Source organism: Cibotium barometz, chromosome 18, assembly GCF_041138505.1.
Source record: "Cibotium barometz isolate CiBa-2024 chromosome 18, ASM4113850v1, whole genome shotgun sequence".
NCBI classification, from domain to species: domain Eukaryota; kingdom Viridiplantae; phylum Streptophyta; class Polypodiopsida; order Cyatheales; family Cibotiaceae; genus Cibotium; species Cibotium barometz.
In genome coordinates, this window is record NC_141063.1 from 41,428,649 (window position 1) to 41,454,224 (window position 25,576).

Here is a 25,576-nt window from a genome sequence, read left to right on the forward strand (position 1 = left end):
TCTTGGAAGGTGCCTATCAAAATGCCAATCTCGGAGTCTCCCTGCCCCCTTAAGCATTGGGATTGGCTGAAAAGGTTGCATCATTTTTGAAATGACTCTCCAGATTGGCCTGTGATGCATCCGCAAATTACATTGCCTGACGGCTTGTGGAAAAAGTGAAAACATAACCATTTTCATTCATGATATTACATATGTGACGAATCCCCAATGTAGACAGATTGTAGGCCTTTCTTGGATGAGACAAAGCAAGTGGTTGATCAAATACCCTGCTCCAATGAATACTCTGTAGCAACATCAAGTTACCCCGATTTGGAGGCCTACTGGACCATCGTAGATGTCATAGGATAGCTTGCCAATCTTGAATAAGAGCAGTCGCATATGGAGAGCCCAGAATATGGCCAATGAAATGTCCAAAGACTATATCATCATAATTGATAACCCAATGTCCATACGGATGTTAATGCCCATAGCTCCCAACATATGTGCCCATGGCTTCACCTGCTCTATAAAATCAGGTAAAAGAGTGGCCTTCCTTGTTAGTATATGATAATGAATATTAAGGACATTGAGCCCACCATGCATTTTGGGTGAATATACGAGCTCTTGCCTCAACCATAGTCCTTTTCTATCCACTTTGGTTTTCCATAGGCATTCCATTGCTTTAGACATGAGATTGTCAATTTGTCTGTGCGACCAAGGTAGTAGCAGAAGATAAAACTGCACATATGCCATTATGCACTATCCGCAATCGCACATGTAGAGTCCACACAGAAAATTTCCACTATTCAATTTTACAGTGCAATTCACCCATCACGTCTCATCCTTCAAGGACAACTCCCAACCAATGGGGTAACCTAGATGTGTGACTATCTCATTAGGTGGCAAGATCTGAAGGCTTTCAGCAGTTAGGGTTAGGGTTTAGAGGTACTGCAAAACAAAAAACGTGGGGAAGCAGAGAGAGAGAGAGTGAACACGACTCTAGTATTCAGTATGATAAAGCAGTTAGGGTTAGGGTTTAGAGGTACTGCAAAACACAAAACGTGGGGAAGTAGAGAGAGAGTGAACACGACTCTAGTATTCACTATGATAAAGTGAAGTACAATAGCCACATAATGAAGTGACCTAAAAGATGTGTTCACATGTCCGGCCATAAAGTGTGCCAGGTGGACCAAAACACTTATAAACTGTTATAAGTGAAACTAAGCTAAACTGGGGGAAAAAACCTCCACTAACTGAAGTAAAAAGTGCCCCAGTAATCTACTGATGATCACTAGCACTCCTCTGGGTGCATACACAGCATAAAACCCAACAAACCCCCCTGGAGTGATATGTGATCACGGTACATCATCCACCAAAAGGAAACAAATTCAAAGCAGTGCGGAATGCTTCAAATTTCGGACGTGGTAATAATGCCTTGGTGAAGATGTCTGCCACATTCTGATCTGTAGGACAGTAGATCAGAGTGATATCACCTGCCTGGAGTCTCTCCCGAACAAAATGATAGTGAATCTCAATGTGTTTCGTGCGAGCATGAAACACAGGATTCCTGACCACAGCAATGGCACTCTGACTATCAGTATAGATAGGTGTAGGCTCCTCCACTGAAATATCCATATTAGTCATGAGACGACGCAGCCAAACACACTCAACAGTAGTAGTGTAGGCTGCTCTGTACTCTGCCTCACAAGACGAAGTGGCCACTGTGGTTTGTTTCTTGCTTAGCCAAGAAATGCATGAAGAGCCAAGAAAGAAACAATTTCCACTAGTGGAGTGTCTGGTATCAAAATCACCAGCCCAATCTGAATCACTGTAAGCGTATAACTGCATGTCACCCCCCTCAGGATAAAGCAATCCAAGAGACAAGGTACCTTGCAAATACCGGAATACACGCTTCACAGCTTGCCAATGTGACAATCGCGGGCTGTGCATGAATCTGCTCAACTGAGATACGGCATACTGAATATCTGGCCGTGTAGTACACAAATAAATAAGGCACCCAACAGCGTGAGCATATGTAGTGGCATCAAAAGAAATACTGTCATCTTGTAGTGACAGTTTCATACCAGGCTCCATAGGAGTGCTAATAGGCTTGTAATCCTGAAATTTAAACTTCTCCAGAAGTTTAGCAACATACCGAGATTGCAACAATCCAATGTCTCTGTTATCCTGCACAAACTGTATGCCCAAATAGTAGTGTACGAGCCCCGAATCAGACATGTCAAATGTCTGTTGCAGTATCTCTTTAAAAGCTGCAATTTTGTCATCATTTGATCCCATGAGCAAAAGATCATCTACATAAAGACTGATGACCAGCAGATCTTTCTCTTCTTTCTTTACATACAAAGTGGCTTCTGATGGACTGTTCACAAATCCTTGAGTGAGTAGGAAAGCATCTATCTTTGCATACCAAGCTCGTGGAGCTTGTTTCAAACCATACAAGACCTTTTTCAGCCTGCATACTTTTCCTTCATGACCATGTTCTGCAAAACCTATGGGCTGATATACATAAACTTCCTCCTCGAGGTCCCCATGTAGGAAAGCAGTCTTGATGTCCAACTGGTGAACAACCCGACCACGATGTGCAGCCAATGCAATGACACACCTAAGTGTCAACATACGGGATGTAGGAGCAAATGTCTCCTCATAATCAATGCTCTTCTTCTGTGCATAGCCCTTTGCAACTAGACGGGCTTTGTACCTGTCAATGGATCCATTTGCATGTCTTTTCAACTTATAGACCCACTTAGTACCAATGGCTTTCTTGCCTTTGGGCAGATCAACCAAATCCCATGTTTGATTCCTTTTAATAGAATCAAGCTCATCTTGCATAGCTTTATTCCAATGCACATTGTCTCGTGCATCCACAAATGAATCAGGCTCATCATCATCCTGTAAACTGGCTGCCATAACCATATTCAAATCCATGATGTGTGCATGCTCATTGGTCCTTGTCTCCCTACGAGTACGACCAGCAAGAGGACCCTCTAGATGGCTGTCCTCTAATGCCCTCAAATACCATTTAGGTATGTGTCTAACTTGTGGTGCCTGTAGCCCCATATTTGGTTCAGCTTATGGCTCAATTTGCTGCTGAATTTCTGCACCACCTTCATGATTTGCTGGCTGTCCTGTACCCTCATGAGTTGGATCACCAACTGTGGAATGAAACTCCATAGGTAGTAGACCTTCAAACACATCATTTTCAGCTTGATTTGCATCATAACCAGCTATGGATATTTCTGATTTTTCATCAAAATCACATCCCGACTAGTGAATATCTTCCTGGATAGTGGGTCATATAACCGGTAGCCCTTGCTCTCACGGCTATATCCAACAAAAATGCATTTTGTGGCTTTATCATCCAACTTCCTCCTCAACTCTTTGGGTATGTGTGCATATGCAAGACACCCAAAAGTACGAAAATGTGATACCGAAGGCTTGCGGCCATGCCAAGCCTCAAAAGGAGTAATGGAAACCAATGCCTTTGTGGGACATCGATTCAAAATATGACAAGCACACATGACAGCTTCCACCCAAAAGATATGTGGTAGCTTCTTTGCCTTTAACATACATCTGGCCATCTCCATGAGTGACCGATTCTTCCTTTCTGCAACCCCATTCTGCTGTGGAGTATAAGGAGTAGTATACTGATGTTTGATACCTCTACTCTCAAGAAAGGAATTCAACATGTGTGACATATATTCCCCCCCCGTTGGTCAGAACGGAGAGTCTTAACCTTGCATCCTGACTCTATTTCAGCAAGTGCTACAAAGGCCAAAAATGCATCATATACTTGTGATTTCTGTGTCAAAGGATAGACCCAGCATATACGAGAGAAGTCATCAATAAATGTAGCAAAATAGAAGCAACCTCCTAATGACTTCGTCTGCATGGGACCACAACGATCACTGTGTATAAGCTGCAACTTTGCAGTTGCTCGTAGAGCCTGATCACGTGGAAAGGAAAACCGATGCATTTTTCCCAAATTACATCCTTCACATATGTGATTTGGAGGCTTCTCCATAAGAGGTAGGTCTGTCAACATGTTATGTCGCTGCATAAGCATAAGACTACCAAAATTTACATACCCCATGCGAGCATGCCATAACTCCGCATCAACCATCGCTGGAGTAAGAGTGAATGCATTATTAGCAGACTGATCCACTGGCTGAAATGCATCCAACTGATAAAGTCCATGACATAATGTACCAGTAAGCATCAAGGTCAAAGCATTAGCTTTGTCTCTGACCATGCACTTGTCATCATCAAAGTGGACTTGCATACCACAGTGTGCTAAAGAAGAAATGGACAACAAATTCTTCTTTATCCCTGGTACATATAAGGCATCTGTAAGGCGAAGAATAGAGCCATCAATGGCTGTGAGCTGAATCTCCCCAATGCCACGAACTGGATATGAAGCATTATTGGCACACTGAATAGTTTTGCCAACAGGGGCAGGGCCTACATGACAAAACAAATCCCTGCGAGATGTGATATGCTTTGAAGCACCACTATCAAAATACCAAGTACATGCATGCTCTGTCATACTGAGTGCCTGTGAAGACCAAGAGGCATCATAGCTGCATGTATAGAAACAGTAATCCCTGTCCTCAAGAGGCATCATTTATAGACATCCCAGATTCCTTTGCCTTCTCTTTGGCAATCCTCTTTCTACACTCTGTGATGTAGTGACCTGGCTTCTTACAGTAATGGCATTTGCCCTTCTTCTTGGGTTGTCCATCACCTTTCTTGGTATCCTGAGATGAACCACCATCACCTAAATTCTGATTTGAACTCTTTGGCTGAGATTTGCCTTTCCCTTTTTGACCTGTAGTAAATGCTTGTTCAACACTTGTGTTCATATTCATATTCTTCTTGATTTGCTCTTCTTGTAGCAAGAGAGCAACAAGTTCGTGATACTTAAGGGGTTCAATAGCATTCCTCATGCTGAGGTTCAAAGAGGTATGAAAAGCCAAGTAAGATCTTGGCAAAGAGTTCAAGATGGTGGACACAAGCTGTGTCTCAGGAATAATCTCATCCACATTGATGAGTTGCTCTCTCAAATCCTGCCACTTGTTTAAGTGGCTAGACATATCATCTCCTTCATGCATTTTCTGATTTTCCAGCTCTCTTTTCAAAAACGGGATCGAGCCTCATTACGAGCAGCATACATCTGCTCCAAAGTCACCCATGCATTCTGTGAAGAGCCAGTTGAACGAATATGAGGTATAATAGACCTCTGTACTGACAATGCAATGAGTGACAAGGCTTGTGCGTCTCTGGCATCCCATGTCTTTTGAGCATTTGTTCTTTGAACAGGCAATGGCTGACTTGGTGCTTGTACCTGTTGTCCTCGTCCACGAGCACCCCCTTGGGGAGGAGTCTCTGGAGCCAATGGACCTGGACGTGGTTCATCACCACTAACAAAATCCCAAAGACCTTTTGCCACCACGAGCACATTTCTCAGCATAAAACTCCACAAGGAGTAGTTCATGCCATCCAACTTGTCTTCCTTAGACAAATACGTGAATACATCACTCTGCTGTTGATTTGCCATTATGCCAATGCACAATGTTGTGCATGTGTATCAAAAAACCAAGCAACAACCCTGAAAGCAACTGTACTCCACTGAATACAGCTAACCCAAATATGCCTGCACTCTCAATCCTCTGAATGTGCAACACAATGCACCACTGACTGAGTAGAGAGCACAAATGGCTTACACAATGCCAAAATGCCCAGAAATGCCCCAAAATTACTGCACCGAGAACCTTGCAAAAAACCTGTAAAGATTTCTTTGCAAGAAAATCTGCCTGTATCTGCCAGATAATTTTCACAAAGAAAAAATGCCCAATTTTCAAAACTTGTAAAGCTTACCACAACTGTGATTTCAACAGGTATAGGTCGACTGTACTGTGCAGGTACGGATGACTGTACGGAGCAGATTGCAGGTACGATGATTGTACGGCAGATGTACAGAGCTGCAGTCGTGGTACTGTACGGAGCAATGTACTGAGCAGAGCGAGCAGGTACACAGCAGCTGCAGTCGTGGTACTGTACGGATCACAGTACTGAGCAGAGCGAGCAGGTACACAGCAGCCGCAGTCGTGGTACTCACAATACTGAGCAGAGCGAGCAGGTACACATTGCAAGTATAGTACCGAAACGGTACTGTATGTGGTCGACTAGTGCTGTACGGAGCTGGGCGAGTAGGTACACGGCAAGTTTAGGTCACCTGCAGGTACTGTACGGGTTGGGCGACTGTACGGAGCAAAACAGGCGCCTGTACGGAACAGAGCGACTGTTCCTGCAGCAGCTGACGTGTACAGTACAAAACAGGCGTACACCTGTACGGAACAGAGCGACTGTTCCTGCTGACGTGTACAGTACAAAACAAGCGTAAACTTGTACCTTTGGTGCAGCTGGTGGCGGGGACGAGTACGGAGTAGATACTTGCGCAGGGCAATGTACGGAATAGTACGGCAGGCCACGTGGAGTAGTACGGGCAGGGCAGGGTAGGGCAGGCCAACCTGGAAGCTCTGATACCAAATGAAGGCTTTCAGCAGTTAGGGTTAGGGTTTAGAGGTACTGCAAAACAGAAAACGTGGGGAAGCAGAGAGAGAGTGAACACGACTCTAGTATTCAGTATGATAAAGTGAAGTACAATAGCCACATAATGAAGTGACCTAAAAGATGTGTTCACATGTCCGGCCATAAAGTGTGCCAGGTGGACCAAAACACTTATAAACTGTTATAAGTGAAACTAAGCTAAATTGGGGGAAAAAACCTCCACTAACTGAAGTAAAAAGTGCCCCAGTAATCTACTGATGCTCACTAGCACTCCTCTGGGTGCATACATAGCATAAAACCCAACAAGATCTGACCCGGCCACAAAATCAGATGCTAGTCATAATTTTTCAAAGAGAGCAATTTGGAATTTTCGAAATTCACACGCAATCTTGCAGCCAAACCATAGAGAGACAATGCTTTCATGAGAGCCCTTATATTAGCCTGGGAAAAAAGAAAGAGTGATCAACTTATGCCTATGCCACAAATTGTGTACCATCTACCATGGAAAGACCATGAAGTTGCCCATCTTGTGTCAGCTTGTCCATATAGAGGAACATTGGGTGATTCGTGATGGCATACAATAGCGCACTAAGCAAACAACCCTGCCAAACAGATTTCCCAAGATGCCAAGAGGCTGAAAGTTCTTTGTCCAAAATGCATTTAGTTGTTCCCTCTTGGTAAAGCCAGAAAGACATTTTTCAGTCTAGTCCCAAAGCCCTTTTGTGTATTAGTTGAGCTATGAAGTCCCAATGCATTGCATCAAAGGCCTTGTCTATGTCTACCTGCATAATGAGAACATCTTGCTACGTATACTTAGCATATTCAAGGTCTAACCATCATAAGGGTGCCAGAAAAAGCTTGGGTTCCCGCATAGAAAATATGATATCCAGAGAAGACCCCTTGTCTTCCAGCAAAAGTGTGCTGATTATGTTGTTGCAAACAAACCACATGGCGATGCATAGTTTTTACATATGACCAAAAAAGCCTCCATTTATTTGCATCATAGAGGCCTTGTATTCTATAAGTAAAGCACTTGATTGGTATGAACATATTTAGAATATGGCCCTTCTAGAATCACCTTCCACAGCTGCACAGCAATTAGTACCAGTCCCAATGGGGTACCTTGGGTCATGGTCCTTGTAAGTGATCCCTCCATTACTGATTACCATTCTTGATTATTACATTATGCTACTAGGACCTGGTGGCTCATTCTTCCGGCAGCAGATGGAGGTTACTCAGAGGCAAGACTAGCAAGGGCCGCCTGTTGCGGCCATGTCCCCTCTACAAGCTGCTCGTGCGGCATTAGTGCAAACTCAAAAGGGGAAGAATGTTACTCAGTTACAGCATGCAAGATTGGATAAAGGGAACACAAAAGTTACCACAACAATTTCTCGTGTGGTAAATGGAAAAGTTAAAAATAGACTTGATTCTGATGCATGGCAGACTCCCCAAAAAACAATCCCCCCTAGACAGAGGCCTCTAGTCTCTCACAATTAGACAGAGGGAGCTTCTACATCTGGATCGACTACTAGAGTGCATGACACTTCAGGCAATATTACAAGAGTAGGGAGGATGTGGGCTGCACGAGTGAGGTGATTCTTTCTTTGCTCATGGCGCAGAGACCCCATTGCATACAAATATGGTTGATGTTCAAGTTGTAGAATGCTCTTTACATGGTGACATAGGCAGTCAGGCTGCTATGCAAGTTGATGTGTAGCCTCTCTTTTCACTGAGTACATCCAGAACCTGCCCAAACGCTGATCTTATGGAGGCTTCCAATATATCCGGGGAAGGCCAGGGAATCTGAGAAAAATTGGAGTGTGGTTGTGGTCCTCTGTTACAAGGTCGAAATTCCACCGTACTGGATAAAGAAGAGTTTTCCTGGGCCAAGAGGAAACAGGCTGCCAGCAAGTGCCCGAGAAGTGGCGTCCTCTGAATTCAAGTTGGCTTGCAAGAATCCTCTTCCAAGAGAACAGGCTTGCAGTGTACTTAGCGTCGTTAACCACGATGATGCTTGGCAGCTGTAGAAAGGTTGCTCCCTGAAGGAAAACAACTTCACGTTTAGTCCACCTACAAAAATTTTGATGGACATAAGGTATACATTTATGCTAGAACAAAGACCTACTTCAATGACAGCACTTCTCTACTACTGCAAATATTGCTGCTCGATCACTCTGAAAGTTGTGGTTCTATTCATTTGAAATTTATTTAGGGGGGTTTATACAGTTTTCCTATGTTTGATATGGAGTCATTGTGAGCAGTGAGGATAACTGTATTGCTTGGGGAAATTACAAGTCATTAAGGACCCTAAAGGTGGGGTTCTGTTCGACCATGGACACTTGTTTTCATAATCAGTAGAACTGCCAAACTTGTGCTTTCCTCTAGTGAAATTTACTAGGCTTGTTTGGATGGTTGGTTTCCAAGAGCTATTTCAGGAAGGTTAGAACTTGATGCAATTACCTCTGCTGAGACTGCAAACTACCATCCTTGATCAATTAATTAAAGTCAATGCACGTTGACACAAGATGCCCTTTCAAATTGACTTGTACATTTAGCTATTCTTACTGTGTGTCTCAATGTATTGTAGCATGAAGCGTGTTCAAATTTTTTGTCTATACCTCATTGCTCAAGTTAATTACACTTGCTGTGTTTGCAGTGTGTAGAACACCTTCTCAATTTCACCATTGTGCAGCAGTCTGAGAATTCTCCAGAAGGGAAACATTCTATGGATTGCACAATTAATCCTCGTGATTTTTTCTTGCCTTCCCAGGTGCATCTCTTACTATTGCACCAATTTGGTCCTATTGGTACTATATTGCTATTTATTAAAGACTTATAATTTTTGCAGGAAGACTGGGTACTCTTATCTGCTGATTACTCTCAGATTGAAGTACGTCTAATGGCACATTTCTCTGGAGATTCTTCCCTCATAGATCTTTTAAGCAGACCAAGTGGGGATCTATTCAAGATCATAACAGCACGGTGGACAGGGTTAGTGGAGACAAGTGTAACAGGAAAGCAGCGGGAACATACTAAAAGGCTTGTCTATGGGATACTATATGGCATGGGCATAAACGCTTTGGCAGAGCAGCTTGAATGCAGTGTATCAGAAGCAGCTGAGAAGTACAGCCGCTTCAAGGCTGCTTTCCCTGGGGTTGCAAAGTGGCTTAAAGAAGCTGTAAAGAATTGTCGAGAAAAAGGGTAGGTTTATGGCACAGAAACCTCAGCATAGGCAGCCTGGTTCGGGTGTTATATTTGATTGAATTGAACTTTACTGTGCTTTTCTTTTGAGAATAGCTTGTCATGAGGCGTACCTTTGGCTGATCTTTTTCAGGTTCATTAGCACTCTAGCTGGAAGGAGACGATATCTGGATAAAATAAAGTATGGAAGCCTCTCAGAGCGATCAAAAGCAGAACGGCAAGCAGTGAACTCTATCTGCCAGGTTTCTATCTGTGTTATCACTTGATTTTTCAGGGCAGTCTAATCTGTGATGCCAAGTGGTGCTTTGTGTACCATGTCAGAGATTCTACTTCAGGGTTGCACCAGTCTTCATGGATGCAGCCTTTCATATGATGAGCACTGCCTTCTCCATCCTGAAGACGCTGTAAAGAGGCTAGGCCGCTCCTCAGACTCCTCTCCTACTCCCAAAATCCCTCCAATCTACTTCTCGGCTGCATCCTGTAAGAAAACACTGATCTCGCCTAGGCCATCATCCAAAGCCTGAAGAAAGTCCAGTCCCGCCCATATCTGGTCGATCGAGCTGCAGATCTCGGGGTTCTGAATGAGGGTGTGTGGAATCCTGGAGCTTGCATGCCTGTTATGCCTCCATGGGTCCTCTAGGGACAAAATAACTAGGGCATGATGTGAAAAAATAGTGCCTACCAGAATACCAGCCATGCCTCCATGGCTGCAAGCCCACTCGTCGACGTAAAACCTGTCTAGCCGAGAGAGGTTGGGGCCAGTGCTCCTCCTATCTGATCGAGAGAAGCTAAGACTCCCAGGGCTCCGCCCAAACTCTGGGAGATGCCAAGGGTCTTGTCCCCTAAGAATCAATATCATCTCCTCCTAGGCAGAGTACTCCGTGCTTGAGACAGTGGCCGTGCCACCGCCAAGTATGTCCTCTGCTGCCTCTATCATATTGAAGTCACCGCCCATGCACCAAAAATCAGCCTGGGGCAGGGCCTGCCGGATAGTGCTCCAAAAGATAGCTCTACCTGTAGCAGCATTCGGGGCATAAATGTTGAAGAAGCCAACGCTATCCTCACCAATCAGAATGGTAAACCACTGAGCACGTCTCGGAACTATGACCCCTGATCCTGTCACAGACGGTAGAAGCTGCTCACTGACATAGAGACACACTCCTCCCTGCATCCCTTAAAGGGCTGAAGGATGGAGACCAAAAAGTATGACTCCTGCCTGCTAAAATCTTGCTGCAGTGGCGGGTGCGCCCCTCAGTAAGGTGATGCTCCTAGAGGAAAGGAATGTCAATAGGTCCCCCCACCATAGCCCGCTAAACCTCTCCTCTAAGGACACCTCGACTCTGAAAGCACTAAGGTCCCCCTAAACCCTGAATGTTCCTCTAAGGACGCCTCGACTCTGAAAGCACTAAGGTCCCCCTAAACCCTGAATGTTCCATGAGACAATTCTCTTATCAATCTCTCTGTATGAGGCGGAACTATCGGAACTGCCCTCCACTCGAAGAGTCTTGGGCGTGGGTTTAGACGGGGAATAGTCACAATCCGTCGTGGTGCGAAGTCGAGTGGGCATGGATCCGGCCCTCCATGTACTGCCACTCTGTCCGAGCGCGAGAGTATGCATACTCCATGCTCCATCGATCACAATGAAGATACTTGTAAGAAGGGGGGAGAGGTACTCCGATAGAGGTATGCATGAACACAAAAAGCAGCTCCTCCAGGTTGGAGGTCACCATCTCCCCTTCTTGGTCTTTGTGGGCTGATCCACCAAGCTCCATCTTGGCCAGAGGCCATAGATGAGTAAGAACGTTTGTGATGCAGAGATCCTGAAGATGCTGTGATAGCTCAACTGCTTGGCCCTGAATGGTAGTGGCTACCGACTCTGGATCCCACTCTATCCTTGGGGCTACGCTCAAGGGGAAAGAGAAGATCATCGCGCCATTCTCTAGCATAGAGGGTCCGGAGTGGTGGAAGACCACACATATCCGAATAGGGGCTACAGTCTCCTCAAACCTGTCTGTCCCTTCAGTCAGAAGACATCAAAAGAAACTAGAATCCACAGGTTGCCCCAAGATCCTGGGGGGCCTGCCTGGAGACTAAGGTGGGAAAGCCCTCACCCGTGAGCCTACAATGGTTATCTCCACCGGCTCTAAGAAACGATGAATCGGGTGACGAACGAAACTCACTGACTGTCTCCTCTTCGGATCAGGGGCTGTAGGGGGGCGACGAGAATGCTCTGGAGAGGCGGGGGTAGTGGTGGTGGGCACGGGAGAAGAGGAAGGGGAAGATGGAGTGACTGCTGGTAGAGTCGGAGGCGAGGGTGGGGAGGAGGCGAGGGAGAGGTTGGAGAGGGACGCTGTTGAGAGGCATCCATCAGAGAGGAAGGCTGTTGGGGAAGGCTCGACGGAGAGAGGGTGGTGTCAACTGGCTCCATTGGGCACTGAGGGCCGGAAGAGGAGTTGCGACGAGGAATCGGTTGCCAAATCGAGGGGGGGGGGTGGGGGGGCTCTTCGTGCCTAGAGGGGGCCCGCTGTCTGTGGGCGGGTGGTGCTGAGATAAGTGCTCGTAACGGTTCTTTGACAGAATTGAATCCTCTTGCATGTTGCCAGCCTGGCGTTCATGGCGGCGACGCTTAGCTCTGGTGCTCGGCTGGCGACCCGGGCGGGGGCCAACTGTCCGCCACTCTCCGGTTGGTGGGTCATCCATGGTTTGTGCTGCCTGGTGCTCTGCGGCTTGGGAACTTGCTCCTCGCTCGACCCCCTGGTGTTGATCTGAGCGGGAAGGAGGAGGGGGAACCACCGGGGGCGGTCTCCTAGACCGACGCCAAGGGCAAGCTCTGGCCAGATGACCCATCTGCCTGCAAATGAAGCATTGGCTTGGAAGGCCGGAATACTCCACTCTTTGCATAATGGGGTCGTCTCGAAGGTTGGGAATAGATATCTTGTGAGGCATAGAATTTGGTGAGGCAACAAAGATGCAGAGAGATGGAATCCCGACTGCTCGTGCGAGGGCCGAGGTAGCGGTAGGGGAGGATTCCATCACTCTCCCGATCGCACCACCAATCACGGGGAGAAGAGGAAGGTATTCCTTCCTGAAGCTTGGAAAGCAGACTGTCACGGGAAAGCTTGAAACTCTAGCTAGAGGGTCAGATGTTGGGTCGAAGCCGCGCTGCCACCTTGCAAAGAAGGCCCGGGCCATACGCAATGCAACGAGGCTCAGTTGCATGACAAGATGAGACGCCGTTGGCGAGTTGAACTCAACTTGATAGTAGCCACGCCCCAAAGGATGAATGTCTGCGAGCTTCCTAGGAGGCTAGCTTGAAAATCTCTTAGTTGGCCACGTGCGGGGCGGCCACTGCTGGAAATAATCCAAACATAAAGCCAAGATTAAAGCCCAAGGTTCAGAAGAATCTAGCCAAAGAGGTGAAAAGAAGGTGCCCTCCTCTGTAGAGAATCAAGGCGAAAAATGAGGGCAGTGCCCACCTACATTCACTCCACCTCTCCTACAATCACTCCACCTCTCCACATTCCTCTCCATCTCTCCTAAAATCAAGCCACCTCTCCTATATTCAAGGATGTACTCTTGGCCTATAAAAAGGCACCTTTGGGAATGAGAAATTAGTTCTTGTGTTTTGATTCATGCGCTCTTCATGCTTGTGTGATTAGCTTAATCTCATCTTAATTATATTCTTAATCATCCACTATTGGTAATGGCATACATATGCTTTGATCCACCATAAATACATCATTATTTCCATTTTCTTTCATGGTATCAGAGCTCCAGATCCATGCCCAGCATGTCTTAGCCCATCATCAAGTGTTTTATTCACCTCATTAGCCCATAATCATAATTATAAGCACTAATCTTCTCTCTTCTTCATAGCCAAGCTGCATCCCTAGTTGAAGAAAGCATCCATGCTCCTAAACCCTTTCACCATTCATCAAACCCTTTGAGGGGGCTCATCATCAGGTTAGGGCAACCTCCATCGCCAGCTCACGGGGTCTACATCGTGCGCAGGCCAGCGTATTCTGTGTTACTCTCAAATCCAGTCAGAATCTCTTCAAACGTCAAATACACGCTACTCTGACCAAATCAGAGCTCAAGAGAGCATTCCCAGGGATTTTCTAATGCTATGAACACACCTGTGTGGTCAGAATCACGTAAAATTGTCGCAAGCAACCAATTTCAGCTCTGTGGTACTCACAGAAAGCAGTTTTGGTAATCTTAAGATTAAGCACCAATTATTATTGCTAATCTTGAGTTTATGGTGCTTAAAGTAATGCTAACCCACTGCTAAATCTTGCCCTAGCTCCACATTGAAAAAATCCTTGGACATCATTGAGATTTTGGTGCACAAAGTTACATCATTTTCACATGCTCATTTCTGAGTGTTTTAGGGTTTTGAACTTCATTGTACTTGCCTGATCTCATTAAAGGGAGATTTAAGGAGTAATAAGCTCATGCTTCAGTATGATGTACCAACCCATTGCATATCATCATCGTCATGTACATCACTACATGCTTACACTTCTTTTCTTTCCGGTTTGTTGCAGGGTTCAGCAGCAGATTTGATAAAGATAGCAATGATAAAGCTAGCTTCCACAGAAGAATGTTCTCTCTTAGTAGGGAAGTATAACTTGCTTCTACAGGTAAAATCACATTCTCATTTTGGTGCAGACTGCAGTCCAGAGTTCTAGTTTTTGGACAGCATGAGTTGACCAGAAAGCTATACCGCAGATACATGATGAGCTTGTCTTGGAGGTTGATAGCACTGTAGTCCAGGAAGTTGGGGCATGGTTGCGTTCTTGCATGGAAAGTGCCGCCTCCCTGCAAGGTTTGTGCAACATTTATGGAGCATGTCTTCTCTTTTTCTTTAGAAATACAGTGCAAAATTTCATGCTTTCTTGTCATCTAAGCCTACCTTCTGACATGTAAAAAATTCACGGTACGAACGCCAAATGTAGCAGAGATCCTTTCTCTAATCCCCACAAAAGATCTCAGGTATCTCCAATAAAACATCTTCGCAATGTATCATTTACTGTAGCTGGTTCATTGCCACAATTGAAGACTTATCATGTGTCCTCCTCATGGACCAAGTAAACGGCCTCACTATCCACTTCCTGTGGTGGTGCCTCTGTGTCGGTGAAGCAAGTCCCACATCTGGAGCTGGCAGAGGGAAGGTTTGGGTCTGCAGGAACGGGGCATCTGGTTTTTTGGAGGACCTCTGCTCTCTCTTGCACAAGTGCATGGTGCCAAGCTGCCAGCATGCCATGGGCTAGAGGGGTGCTTGCTTGATGGAGTCGCCCAGCTCTCTCCTGGTCCATCTATCCCAGTGGATCTCCCAAGGGCTGTGTGTTGGCCAGGCCTCTTTGGTGGGAGCCAAAATATTTGGTGAGGTGATGGATGTCTGTGGAGTATCCTGCCGTTTGAACTCCTGCGTCAATAGTCTGTCTCTGTGGTGACTTAGCTCTAGTAGGTATAGTCTCAGGCATCTCAAAGGCCTGAACCCATCCCTGAAGAGATCGTGGTAGGGTCCCCATATCTCCTAGTAAACTATGCATCTAAGTATGTAATGCTTCTCTGAGTGTTTCTGCCGAGTGCTACATAGTCCGTATACCTGTTTGTCTTTTGCAATGGCTTCTGCTCTCTGTGTCTGAATCCAAAGGCATCGTGACAGCACCCTCAGCTGACCAATGGCAATCCCCATGGCATGTTTTGTGTCTGTGAAGATAACTGGGCCTCTCAATGAATCCTTCTCTAGTTCACTCTGTAGGACTGAGTTTCAGGGAAAGCTCTGAAATCCATGTAAATTATGTGGTTGATCTCCTGCCACAAGAGTTCAAGAAAGGGGGAGTCCAAGTTGTACTCGAAGGGAGGGAGGCGATCCATCTGAAGGTCATGTGACTTGAGCCAACTGGTGGTTTGTGCACACGAGCAACTGCCATGACCCTCTTGTGCCAACTGTCTAGAGAGGACTCCAGAGCCAATTGTGGGAGGTGATTTCTATGCAGTGTGTAGACATGCTGTATGTATCGGAATATGCCGGCTGTGACGAGAGGGGCTGATCTGAACTCGGCGAATACTATGGCATGTGGTGCTGAGGGCCTACTGTTGATAGTGCGTGAAAGCATCATAACCTCCAGTCTCTCGACTTTCCTCTAGTCTTCCTCTCCCAAATCTAGTCCCCATAAAGACATTCAATGCATCATGGTTGGGCGAACCAAGGTATCAAATAGCCAGTATTTGGTTGGAATAGGCAAGGAAACGCAGTCTCTCCAAGCGAGCAGAGGTGCGGCGCCAGCCATGGCTGAGCTGCCAGAGGCATAGTACAGAGCGGGCCAGGTAAAGTGAGTCCCTAGTTATACATATGACCGCACCAACTCAACTTTATTTCCTCTCTGTATGTCAGAGAATGTCTGGCTGGAACAGGGTAGGTTGTGTCAAAGAGCATAATCTTGGTCTTCTTAAGATTCAAAGTGAGGCCCCTCTCATCACAAAAGGCCCACAATGCGTCCGATGTTGGTGCAACCCCTCAATTGAAACCGAGAGGAGGACCATCTCATTGGTATGATCTCGTCGATGTATAGCCTAAAGAGAGTCTGGCAACACTGTTCGACCCCGATAGTGCTACTGATCGCTCTGGAAGGTTCCTTGATGACCCAACCTTTCCGATCACAGACTCGTATAATGTCATCACTCTCTGGATCCGTAGGTGGAAAGTGGAACCTGTGTAAGTGGCCAAGGAGTTGTGAAGTGGGGACCAAGTCAAATGTCTTGCGGAAGCCCAGAAAGCAACAATAAACCTATTGCCGGTGTGCCCTAGCCTCCTCAATCATGGCCCTGAGGAAGAAGATATGATCTATTGTGGAGTAGTTTCTCCTAAAGCATGCCTATCCTAGTTTCTCTCTCTCTCTGTCTCTCTACCAAAGTGCCAATTTCTGCCTCCAATATTGCCGTGTAGATGGTCTGGTAGTTATTTAGGTCCATGGGGTCTCCTTCCTTAAACTTCTATTAAAGATTTGCGCAAGGATAGGGGCCAAGGTGGTGGATCTATGTCATAGTAACAAAAAAACCTGTTTCTAGCTTTTGAAACCTCGAAACCTCGAAACTGTTTTAACAAACCTTGAAACCTCTCTAGTACGGCAGTTTCGTCCAAATTTCAAGTTTTGTTTTTTTTTCGTCATCTTCCTCATCACCTTTCTTCCCTCTTCTTCTCCTCTCTCCCTTCTTCCCTTTTCCTCATTCTGCTACTTCTTTCACCTTTACTCCTCCTTCATTCTCTTCTTCTCTCCTCTTCTTCTTTCTTTCTCTTCTTCTCTCTTCTTCTCCCTTGCTCTTCTTCTCCTTTTCTCTTCTTCTCCTCTCTTCTTTCCCCTTTTTCTTCCTTCAATGTCTTAAATCTTTTCCGATTTCTACCTTCTCTTCTTCAATTTCTTAAGAGTCCTTGATTGAACCACTTGTGATATCTAATCAAGCAAAATTGCCATAATGTCTCACCAAAATAAGTATGGTTCCCCGAGATGTGTGAGAAGAGACCATTTTTTCATCATTACACCTTTTTTTAAAGATGGCTACTATAAGTTCTTTAAGTATTTATACTTTGTGAATATTGATTTTTTCGAAACCTCGCGGTTTCTTAGCCGAGGGACGAAACCTTGCAAAACAAAACCCCAAAAACCTCGAAATGAAAAAAACCTCGAAACGTTTCTTGTGACTATGATCTATGTGCGAAGCACTCCATGTGGAGGTCCTCATGGTCCTTGGCTCTACCCTTGTGCAACTTCAATAGGGCTTTTGATGACATTGGTTGGCGGAGGCAGGGCGTAGGGCGCACAAACGGCATGTGTATGTCTTCCAGATGTGAGGGTATTTGTGTGGGTGTCTTCTTTTCCTCAAAGAAGTGCCATGTGTGTAAGGTGTCCACACTTAGAAAGAGTTGAGGCCTGCAGTTGCTCCCATTGTCACCGAACAGATCGTTGCCTGTTGTACCTCCCTGACTAGGTTGCGGTGCTATCGTTGCTGACCAGGACGCCGCCTCCTCACCAGCACGCAGTCGCCCACCAGCAACTGCTTTCTGTCCATCAGCAGCTGCTCTCCGTTTAAGGTCTATAGGTCTGCAACCCTTGAATCTCTGAATTTCATGAGGCTTTAAGCTTGCAGGTACTACAGTGCAGCGTGACAACTCTTGGGGCTTTTCTCAAATCCATGCAATTCAGTGCAAATTGAAGCCAAATCTGTATACAACTTTTGGGACTTTTCTAAGATTCATGTAATTCAGCACAAATTGAAGCCAATATTGTATGCAAAATTTGGAGTTTTTTTGTTTGGAGCATGTATCAGGGCTACAGGGCAGAGATTCGACACATATGTACACACATTGAGTGTTTTTGGACACTACAGAGAATCTATAGTAACAATACTCTTGCTTGAGGTTGGCATTTTTGCAGGCATAAAGTTTGCATAGGAACATTGGGTTGCCTGGCAATGCACATACGTGCTTTTTGATTTTCCTATAGGTATTGAATTATGGATTCTGATATGATGGCTCAAAATGCAACATATGTATTTGTGTGCTATCTTAGGAGGATAAGCTAGATGGATCAAACTACTCCCTGTGGGGTTTCATGATTGGGATTCGTGGCTGCCCACACTCTTGCTATGCATGATGCATAACTATGGCATGCTCATTTCGGGCATGTAAACTTTGGGAGTTTGATGCTTTTGTAGAAGCATCATATGGTTGACAATATGCCGCCGCTTGAGTCTCCAACAAGACATGTATGCGAGGGGTGGATGCACCACAAACCATTTCGTAGGGATGGAGCTATTAGAGCTGAAAATAAATTACAACTCATATATAGTGATGTATGTGGTCCGATGCGAACATCAGCCATGGGGGGGCATCTTTACTTTGTCACATTCATTGATGACTACTCAAGGTTTGCTTGGGTATATCCTTTGAAAGCAAAAGCAGATGTGTTTACATGCTTTCAATACTTTGTGGCAATGGCTGAAAATATGTATGGATGTAAAGTACATACTTTTTTTTTGTAAAACCACTGTCTAATTAATCAATTTTTTTTGTGAAACCACTGTCTAATTAATCATTTTTTTTTGTGAAACCACTGTCTAATTAATCACTCAAGGTTTGGGACAAGCATAGTTGCCCATAAGAATGGACAAGCTACTGTGCAAGATGCAATGCTTTATGTAATATGCATTTTATTCGAGTGACTAGCATTTTTGTGATATATCACATGCTGTAAAGTAAGAGGGTGCCAGTTAAAAATCATTTCACACAATTGGTTTTTAGGTAGAAGCTTGACAAGTCCTTTCTTCCATGAAGTTAGTAACGTCCCTATGTCTCAACAAGGATTTTTTTTTCCCCCGAGAAAAGATCCTTTCATTATATAAAAAAACCCACTGGGCTACAAAACCCCTCTCCTGCTCATAAGAAGGCAGAGTAGAGATCCAATCAAGGCAGCTAGGGAGACTCCCTAGGTGCAGAAAAGTACAAATAGCTGAGAGGCTAAATCATACAATAGGAGGGGGGAAAATCGAAACAGGTGGCCTGTAGTGCCAGCGGGGGGTACCCGCATGTAGAGTATAGAAAGGGCCGCTGCGCCAAGTGGTGTGGAAGGCCTGGCGCCGCAAGATCGCTCGATCCGAGTCGCCCCGGATGCGGTCATATTGTCCTGCCAGATAGCTCGAACAGTCTTTGCTGGTGGCTCCAGTCTCCTCTCAAAGGCCCTGAAACAACGGGCTCTCCAGGGTGTGAATCAACTCTTGCCAGATAGCTCGAACAGTCTCTGCTGGTGGCTCCAGTCTCCTCTCAAAGGCCCTGAAACAACGGGCTCTCCAGGTGAACCATATGGTGAGGCTGCTGAGGAGCTCCCATCGTATATCCCTCTCCTGTGTCTAGCCGGTTGTCGAGAAATCCGGTGAAGGAACAAGGCGAGGCTGGCCCCCAATGAATTTGATGGCCTGGCTGGCCTGCTCTGTCTCGTAGCTCAGAGCTGGCCCTGACGAAGTCGACCAAGCAGCGGCTCCCCACGTATACATGCCCTCTGGAGAGAGGGAGGCCAAAATGCGCAGCATCCTCAGCCAAATCTGCTGCGCCTGTGGAGAGTCCCATAAGCAATGTCTCTGTGTCTCCAATGGGTGGCCGCATCGGACGCAGGTCGGCGGAAGGCCACTGTAGACAAGCCAGGTGCCAACTGCAGAGCCCCTGTGGGCAACCAGCCACTGGAAAGCCGAGATCCTGCGTGCCTGTCTGCTAGCCCAGAGCCTGGTCCAAAAATCCTTCAGGAACTCCTGATAGAGTCCCTGAAGCCGCCAGTGCTCCGATGCAGCCGGAAAGACCGTCCTCCTCGCAGTCAAAATATGCCTCCCCAAACGAACAGTGTACTGGAAAAAGGTGATCTCTGTGGCCTCGGGGGACGCACAAGGATCATGCCACTCGTACTCGCCAGGGTCCCACTGGAGCCGGGCCAAGGGGCGCACAACATATGCCCATATGCGCCAATCAAAGTCCACATCTGCAGGGTCTGGATTAATATGCCACTTCCGAGAGCAGCGGCCACTACTCGTATCCTCTGAAAGATGCACTCTGCAACCAAAGGCGACTCCGCCTCCACTCTCTGAAGTCTGCCCTCATCCTGTATCTCATAGTAGAGGCATCTACCATCCTCAGTGCAAGGTCTGACAGCAATCAGGATCTCCAATTGTGTAAAGGCTCCCATCCACCGTGGGGCCGTTGGCTCGAAAGGCGTGAACCACTCCTCAGTGAGTGCCTCCTGAATGTCATCCCTCATAATCAGCCCCCCTCTGAAGTGACTCAGCCTCTCCACTCGGATCTCCTCCGGGAGACGGCAAAAGGCCTGCCAATCTCCAAAACTGCGCTCGGCCTGCCGCCGCAAATGGTCCCCAGGCTAGACGAGGCGGAGAACCCAGCATATGACCCTGCTCTATGCGTACCGCGGGGCTCCAGATGAGCGGCTGTCTGGCCCGCTTCTCATCACAAGTGGGAGGTCTCTGAGAAAGCCCCGATCTCAGCAACTCCCAAGCTCGCAGGATACTCAAGGCAAATCTGTCCTCCCATCCTCTACTGAGGCCTGTCCTCCTCATCTCTGTGAAGATCCACCGAATCTCTGGTGCTCAAGTGCCCCCTGCTGGGGGAGCTCTAGCCTGCAGTCGCTGAAAAAGAAGCTCCTTCCAAGGCTCATCGCCTGGAAGCAGCCCCCGAACAATAAGCTTCCCCAACAAGGCTCTACTCTGATCAGCTGGATCTATAATGCCCAAGCCCCCCTGGGCCAGCGGAAGAGTAATAACTGCCCAAGCAACCTTAGCCCGGGCCGGCTGACCATCCTGCCCAGACCAAAGAAAGTTCCTGAATAGCCTCTGTACCTGGCTGATGCAAGAGCTCGAGAAAATCCAGCAAGACGTGATATACCACATAGTCGCTAAAAGCACCTGATTTGTCACCACCACCCTCCTAGCCAAGGATAGCCGAGCTGTACTCCAATATAAAAGCTTCTTCGAAATGCTCAGAAGAAGCGGGGCGATCTGTTGCTCAGGTGTCAAATCAAGTCCAATCTGGCATCCCAGATACCGCACTGGTGTGCCAGGAGGAATCCATCTAAAACCCGGGTCTGGGCTCCATGCCTGAGTGGGAGCGTTACTGATCCAAAAAGCCACTGTCTTGCGCCAATTGATCAATGCTCCCGAAGCCACACCAAAAACCTGTAGCGATTGCTCTGCCCTCTGTAGAATGGCCTCCTGGCCATGCAGAAACAATCCCGTGTCGTCAGCAAACTCAGAATCGAGCAGGTCCTCTCCCTGGACTGGAAGCTGGAGTCCTCTCAAACCAGCCTCCTCTGCTGTCAGATACATGCTCGTAGCCTCTGCAAAGAAAAGAAAAAGGAACGGGGCGAGAGGGCATCCCTGACAGACTGATCTGGTCAACTCAAAACTCGGCCCCTGTCCTCCTGCCATCAGCACCACCTGGCTATGAGCTGTGGAATATAGAGCCGCCACTCCTCGAATCCAATCTGGCTCAAAACCCAGGCGAAGCATAGTGCCCTCTAGAAAACCCCAATCGACTCTATCGTATGCCTTCTCAAAATCGAGAAGCATAACGACCAGTCCTCACCGAGAAATCTAGCTCGGGCCGTCACTTCCCAAAAGGTGAAAATGTTGTCAAGGATACTGCGCTCCTTGACGAATCCTGTCTGATAGCATGAATCAAATCCCCAAGGAAAGGCTGGATCCTCAAACTCAAGGCCTTTGCTAGGACCTTGTAGACAGTATTGAGGATCGTAATAGGCCTCCAATGCCGAATATCATCTGACACTCCCTCCCCCTTGGGGGTAAGAAAGATCAAGCCCTCTGAAAAACTCTGTGGCATCACCCCAGTGTCCAAAACATACTGAAAACCCCTGCGGAGGCCTGGCCCCAAAAGGTCCCAAAAGCGCATAATAAAAGCAGGCGTCAATCCGTCCTCCCCAGGGCAACTATGACGCGGAAGGACCCTCAAAGCCTCAACAAGCTCATCCTCTGAAAGGGGCTCACCCAAAACTGTGCGCATACGATCTGTGACCCTCCTCTGTACATGGGCCCACACAGTCTGTCTGCAAGCATCACGTGCCTCCGTGGCTGGCTCGGCTGAAAGCAGGTCTCTATAGAACTCAGTGGCAATCACTCTAATCTCCCCGGGCTCAGTGGCTAACGATGCGTCCTGCCTCCTGAGCTGGCGTACTCCTGCTCGAGCATGGCGGGGTCCGGTGATCTCAAAAAACTCCCCAGTCACTCTATCACCAAGCTGCGTCCATTGAGAGGCCTGGCGATAGTAGAACTCATGTCTCTGCTCCTCTGCCTCTTTAACCTCCTGGCGTGCCTGGCTCAGCTGGGATGCCACCTACTCACATGTAGGCTGCTGCTCTTGAAGACGCTGGAGCGAAGCAAGGCTACGTCTCAAGCGACGCTCCTGCTCTCGTGTCTCTCCCAACCGTGTCAAGGCTGTAGCGTGCAAAAAAGAGCTGAGCTCGATGAGTCCCTGGGCACACTGGCCTGCTGCATCCAGGTCAGAGCTCTGGCTATCATGCCATATCCTCTCAATGTCCTCAAAAAGGCTGGGGTCTGTAAGTATCCTCTCTGGGATCCTCAACTGCAAGCTGGTCTCCCGTGTCCTCTCCTCTAGTGTCAAAATAACTGGTGCATGGTCTGAAAAAGAGGTGCGAGCGAGAATGCCAACGGAGCCACCACGCTCCCCGAACCTGTCACCCACATAGAAGCGATTAATCCGTGATAGATTAGTCCCTCCCTGCAGGCGATCCGATCGAGAAAAACTAAGACTGTCCTGAGAACGGGAGAAAGCCTCATGCTGCCATGCATCAGTGATCCGCAGTGTCATACAAAATCGCTCCCAAGCTGCAAGCTCCGTGTCGTGCACTGTAACATGACTGCCTCCCACCCTATCGGCCGGGTCCTCAAGCATGTTGAAGTCTCCCCCGACACACCAATGTGAGGCCTCGGGCAATGCATCTGTAACAAGGGTCCAGAACTCTGCTCTGGCACTAGCATGATTGGGCGCATAGACATTGAGCACACCAAAGTGCTCATCGTGCATCCTGAGAATAACATATTGCGCTCTACCAGGCACAATGACCCGGCGATCCACAATGGCGTGCCGCCATACATCCGCAATGACCATACATACTCCTCCCTGCCCACCCAAGGGGCCAAAACTTGCAGACCAAAATGTGTCCCATCTACCAGGCATCACCGAACCATATCTCCAAATCCTGCTCTCACTCAAATGGTGCTCCTGGATCATCAGAATATCAATACTGCCCCCAACTAGGCATCTCTGAAGCTCTTGCCTCAAATAACCACGATAACGTACATAGTGTGCGCCGCCAAGGCCCTGTACATTCCATGAGATGATCCTCATGGATGACCTGCTGAGGTGGAGGCTGTCTCAGCCATACGGCGGGCCTTCGCAAGCGGCTTGGATGGAGAGCAATCCTCATCCGAGTGGCTACAAATCTGCCCACCCGGTGTGCTGCAAGAGTCTCGGACCAGGTGCCAGTGTGGCTGTGTCCCATAGCGACTGCCTCCCGCTCGAAGAGAGAAACCTCATGTATGCATACATAGCCAGGGTCTCGCGCTAGGTTTGCCACTATGCGAACCACCAAGTGTCGATTCCCGGAGGCATCCGCACTCTTGGTATCAAAGAAATGTGCCAACTCCCAGAGTCGGCCTATCACGTCTCTCATCTCCAAATCGCTCACATGGTGAGAGAACTCAACTGCCTCTGTCCTCAAAATACTAAGAGCGAGATCCAGAGTCCACTCCCGGTCGCTAGTGCCGCAAAGAGGGAAGGAGAAGGCCACCGTTGAATCAAGTGCCTCCTCCCCTCGGGCCGGAGGTATCACCACATGAACTCTGATGGGTGCTGGCTCATGGGGGCCCTCCGCTCCAAAAAGGCGTGTAAAGGAGTAGTCGAAAGCCTGCGAGCGCTGTCTAGTGTCGAGACTACTCAGCCGACTGCGGATAGAGGATATCCGCGAAGCACGAATCGGCATGGTAGGTCTCCTGTGCGGTGCACGAGCAAGGTCGGTGCTCAGTGCCCGCCGGACTGCAGGTGAGCGCCAGGGTACTGCCAATGCCTCCCGGGGGACTGAGGCGAGCGGAGGGGGGTGGGGAAGGAGACACTGAAAATGCGGGAGCGGGAACGGGAGGAGGCGAGGGTGGAAGCGAGGCGGGAGGGGGGGCGGGGGAGGGGGGGTGGAGGAGAGGGGGGGGTGCTGGCATCTCCTGATCCTCAATCTGCGCTGGGGTCTCCTCCTGGAGGGGAGCAAAGCTGTTCCTCACTGGAACCCAATGATGCTGAGGCTGTGTCTGCTGCTGCGTTGGTCTCTAGGCATGCTGCTGTGGCTGTCTCCCTCTACGGCGCCCCTGTCCAGGCTGCCAATCAGAGGTCACTGTGGGCTGAGCAGGTGTCCCGGAGGTTGCCTGCCGAGCCGCATATGTGGGCGGGCCATCGGAGGTCTACTGCTGCGCTGAAGGTCGGGGTCTCCTGCGAGGGCAGGCCTTCGCCAGGTGGCCGACCTGCCTGCATATAAAACACTGGTTCGGGAGTCCCGAAAACTCCACTCTCTGATCGATCCATCCCCCCCCTATCCTAGGTAACTGAATGACCTTCAGATGTCAGGAACTAAAACTCTGACCGAAGGAGGGCCACCGAAGCTGCTGTGGGGCCAGTCTCAAGCACCGAGCCCACCAATGATCCTATCCTAGAAAGGAGCGGAAGGTACTCGCGGCGAAGTCCAGGAAAGCAAACTGTGACATGGAATAGGCGCTCTCCCTGCTCGGCCGCTGCTGGGTCGAAACCATGCTGCCAATGTCTGAAGAAGGCCCGAGTGCCCCTGATGTCAAGGGGACTCATGGCTAGGACCTGGGCCACGCTCTGGGTTGTCTCGAACTCAATCTGGTAATGTCTGCGGCCCAGTAACTGAACGTCCAGGATCTTGCCCACATCTACAAGAAGGCGGGCCTGGAGAAGATCCCGGATCTCCCCTCTGCTGGGGCGAGTGCCAGCTATACGGCAAATGGTGGAATGTGCCTCGAGGCGTTCCACCTCTGCGGCGAGGCTCGCTTCCTCTTCTGGCAACAGAGAAAGCCTGATGGGGGTATCCTCAGGGGCGGGCGAGGGGGCTGCGGAAGAGTCTCTCTGAGTTGGGGCGGAGGAACCTCCATCAGAGTCTGAAGCTGAGTCGAGGGCGAAGCGAAGACGGAGGGTCCTGCAAGAACC

At 48.0% G+C, this 25,576-nt stretch overlaps 1 protein-coding gene across 2 annotated transcripts in view; it reads left to right on the top strand.

Moving 5' to 3' along the window:
• Positions 1-25,576, top strand: part of LOC147629354 (MUS308 and mammalian DNA polymerase-like protein) — a 127,217-nt gene that overhangs the window by 80,340 nt on the left and 21,301 nt on the right. For both annotated transcript variants that reach the window (XM_086812590.1, XM_086812591.1), the window contains 5 exons: positions 9,224-9,337; positions 9,416-9,768; positions 9,902-10,010; positions 14,316-14,411; positions 14,500-14,596. In XM_086812590.1, the coding sequence (XP_086668716.1) occupies positions 9,224-9,337; positions 9,416-9,768; positions 9,902-10,010; positions 14,316-14,411; positions 14,500-14,596 (769 nt within the window). The remainder of the gene's footprint in view (positions 1-9,223; positions 9,338-9,415; positions 9,769-9,901; positions 10,011-14,315; positions 14,412-14,499; positions 14,597-25,576) is intronic.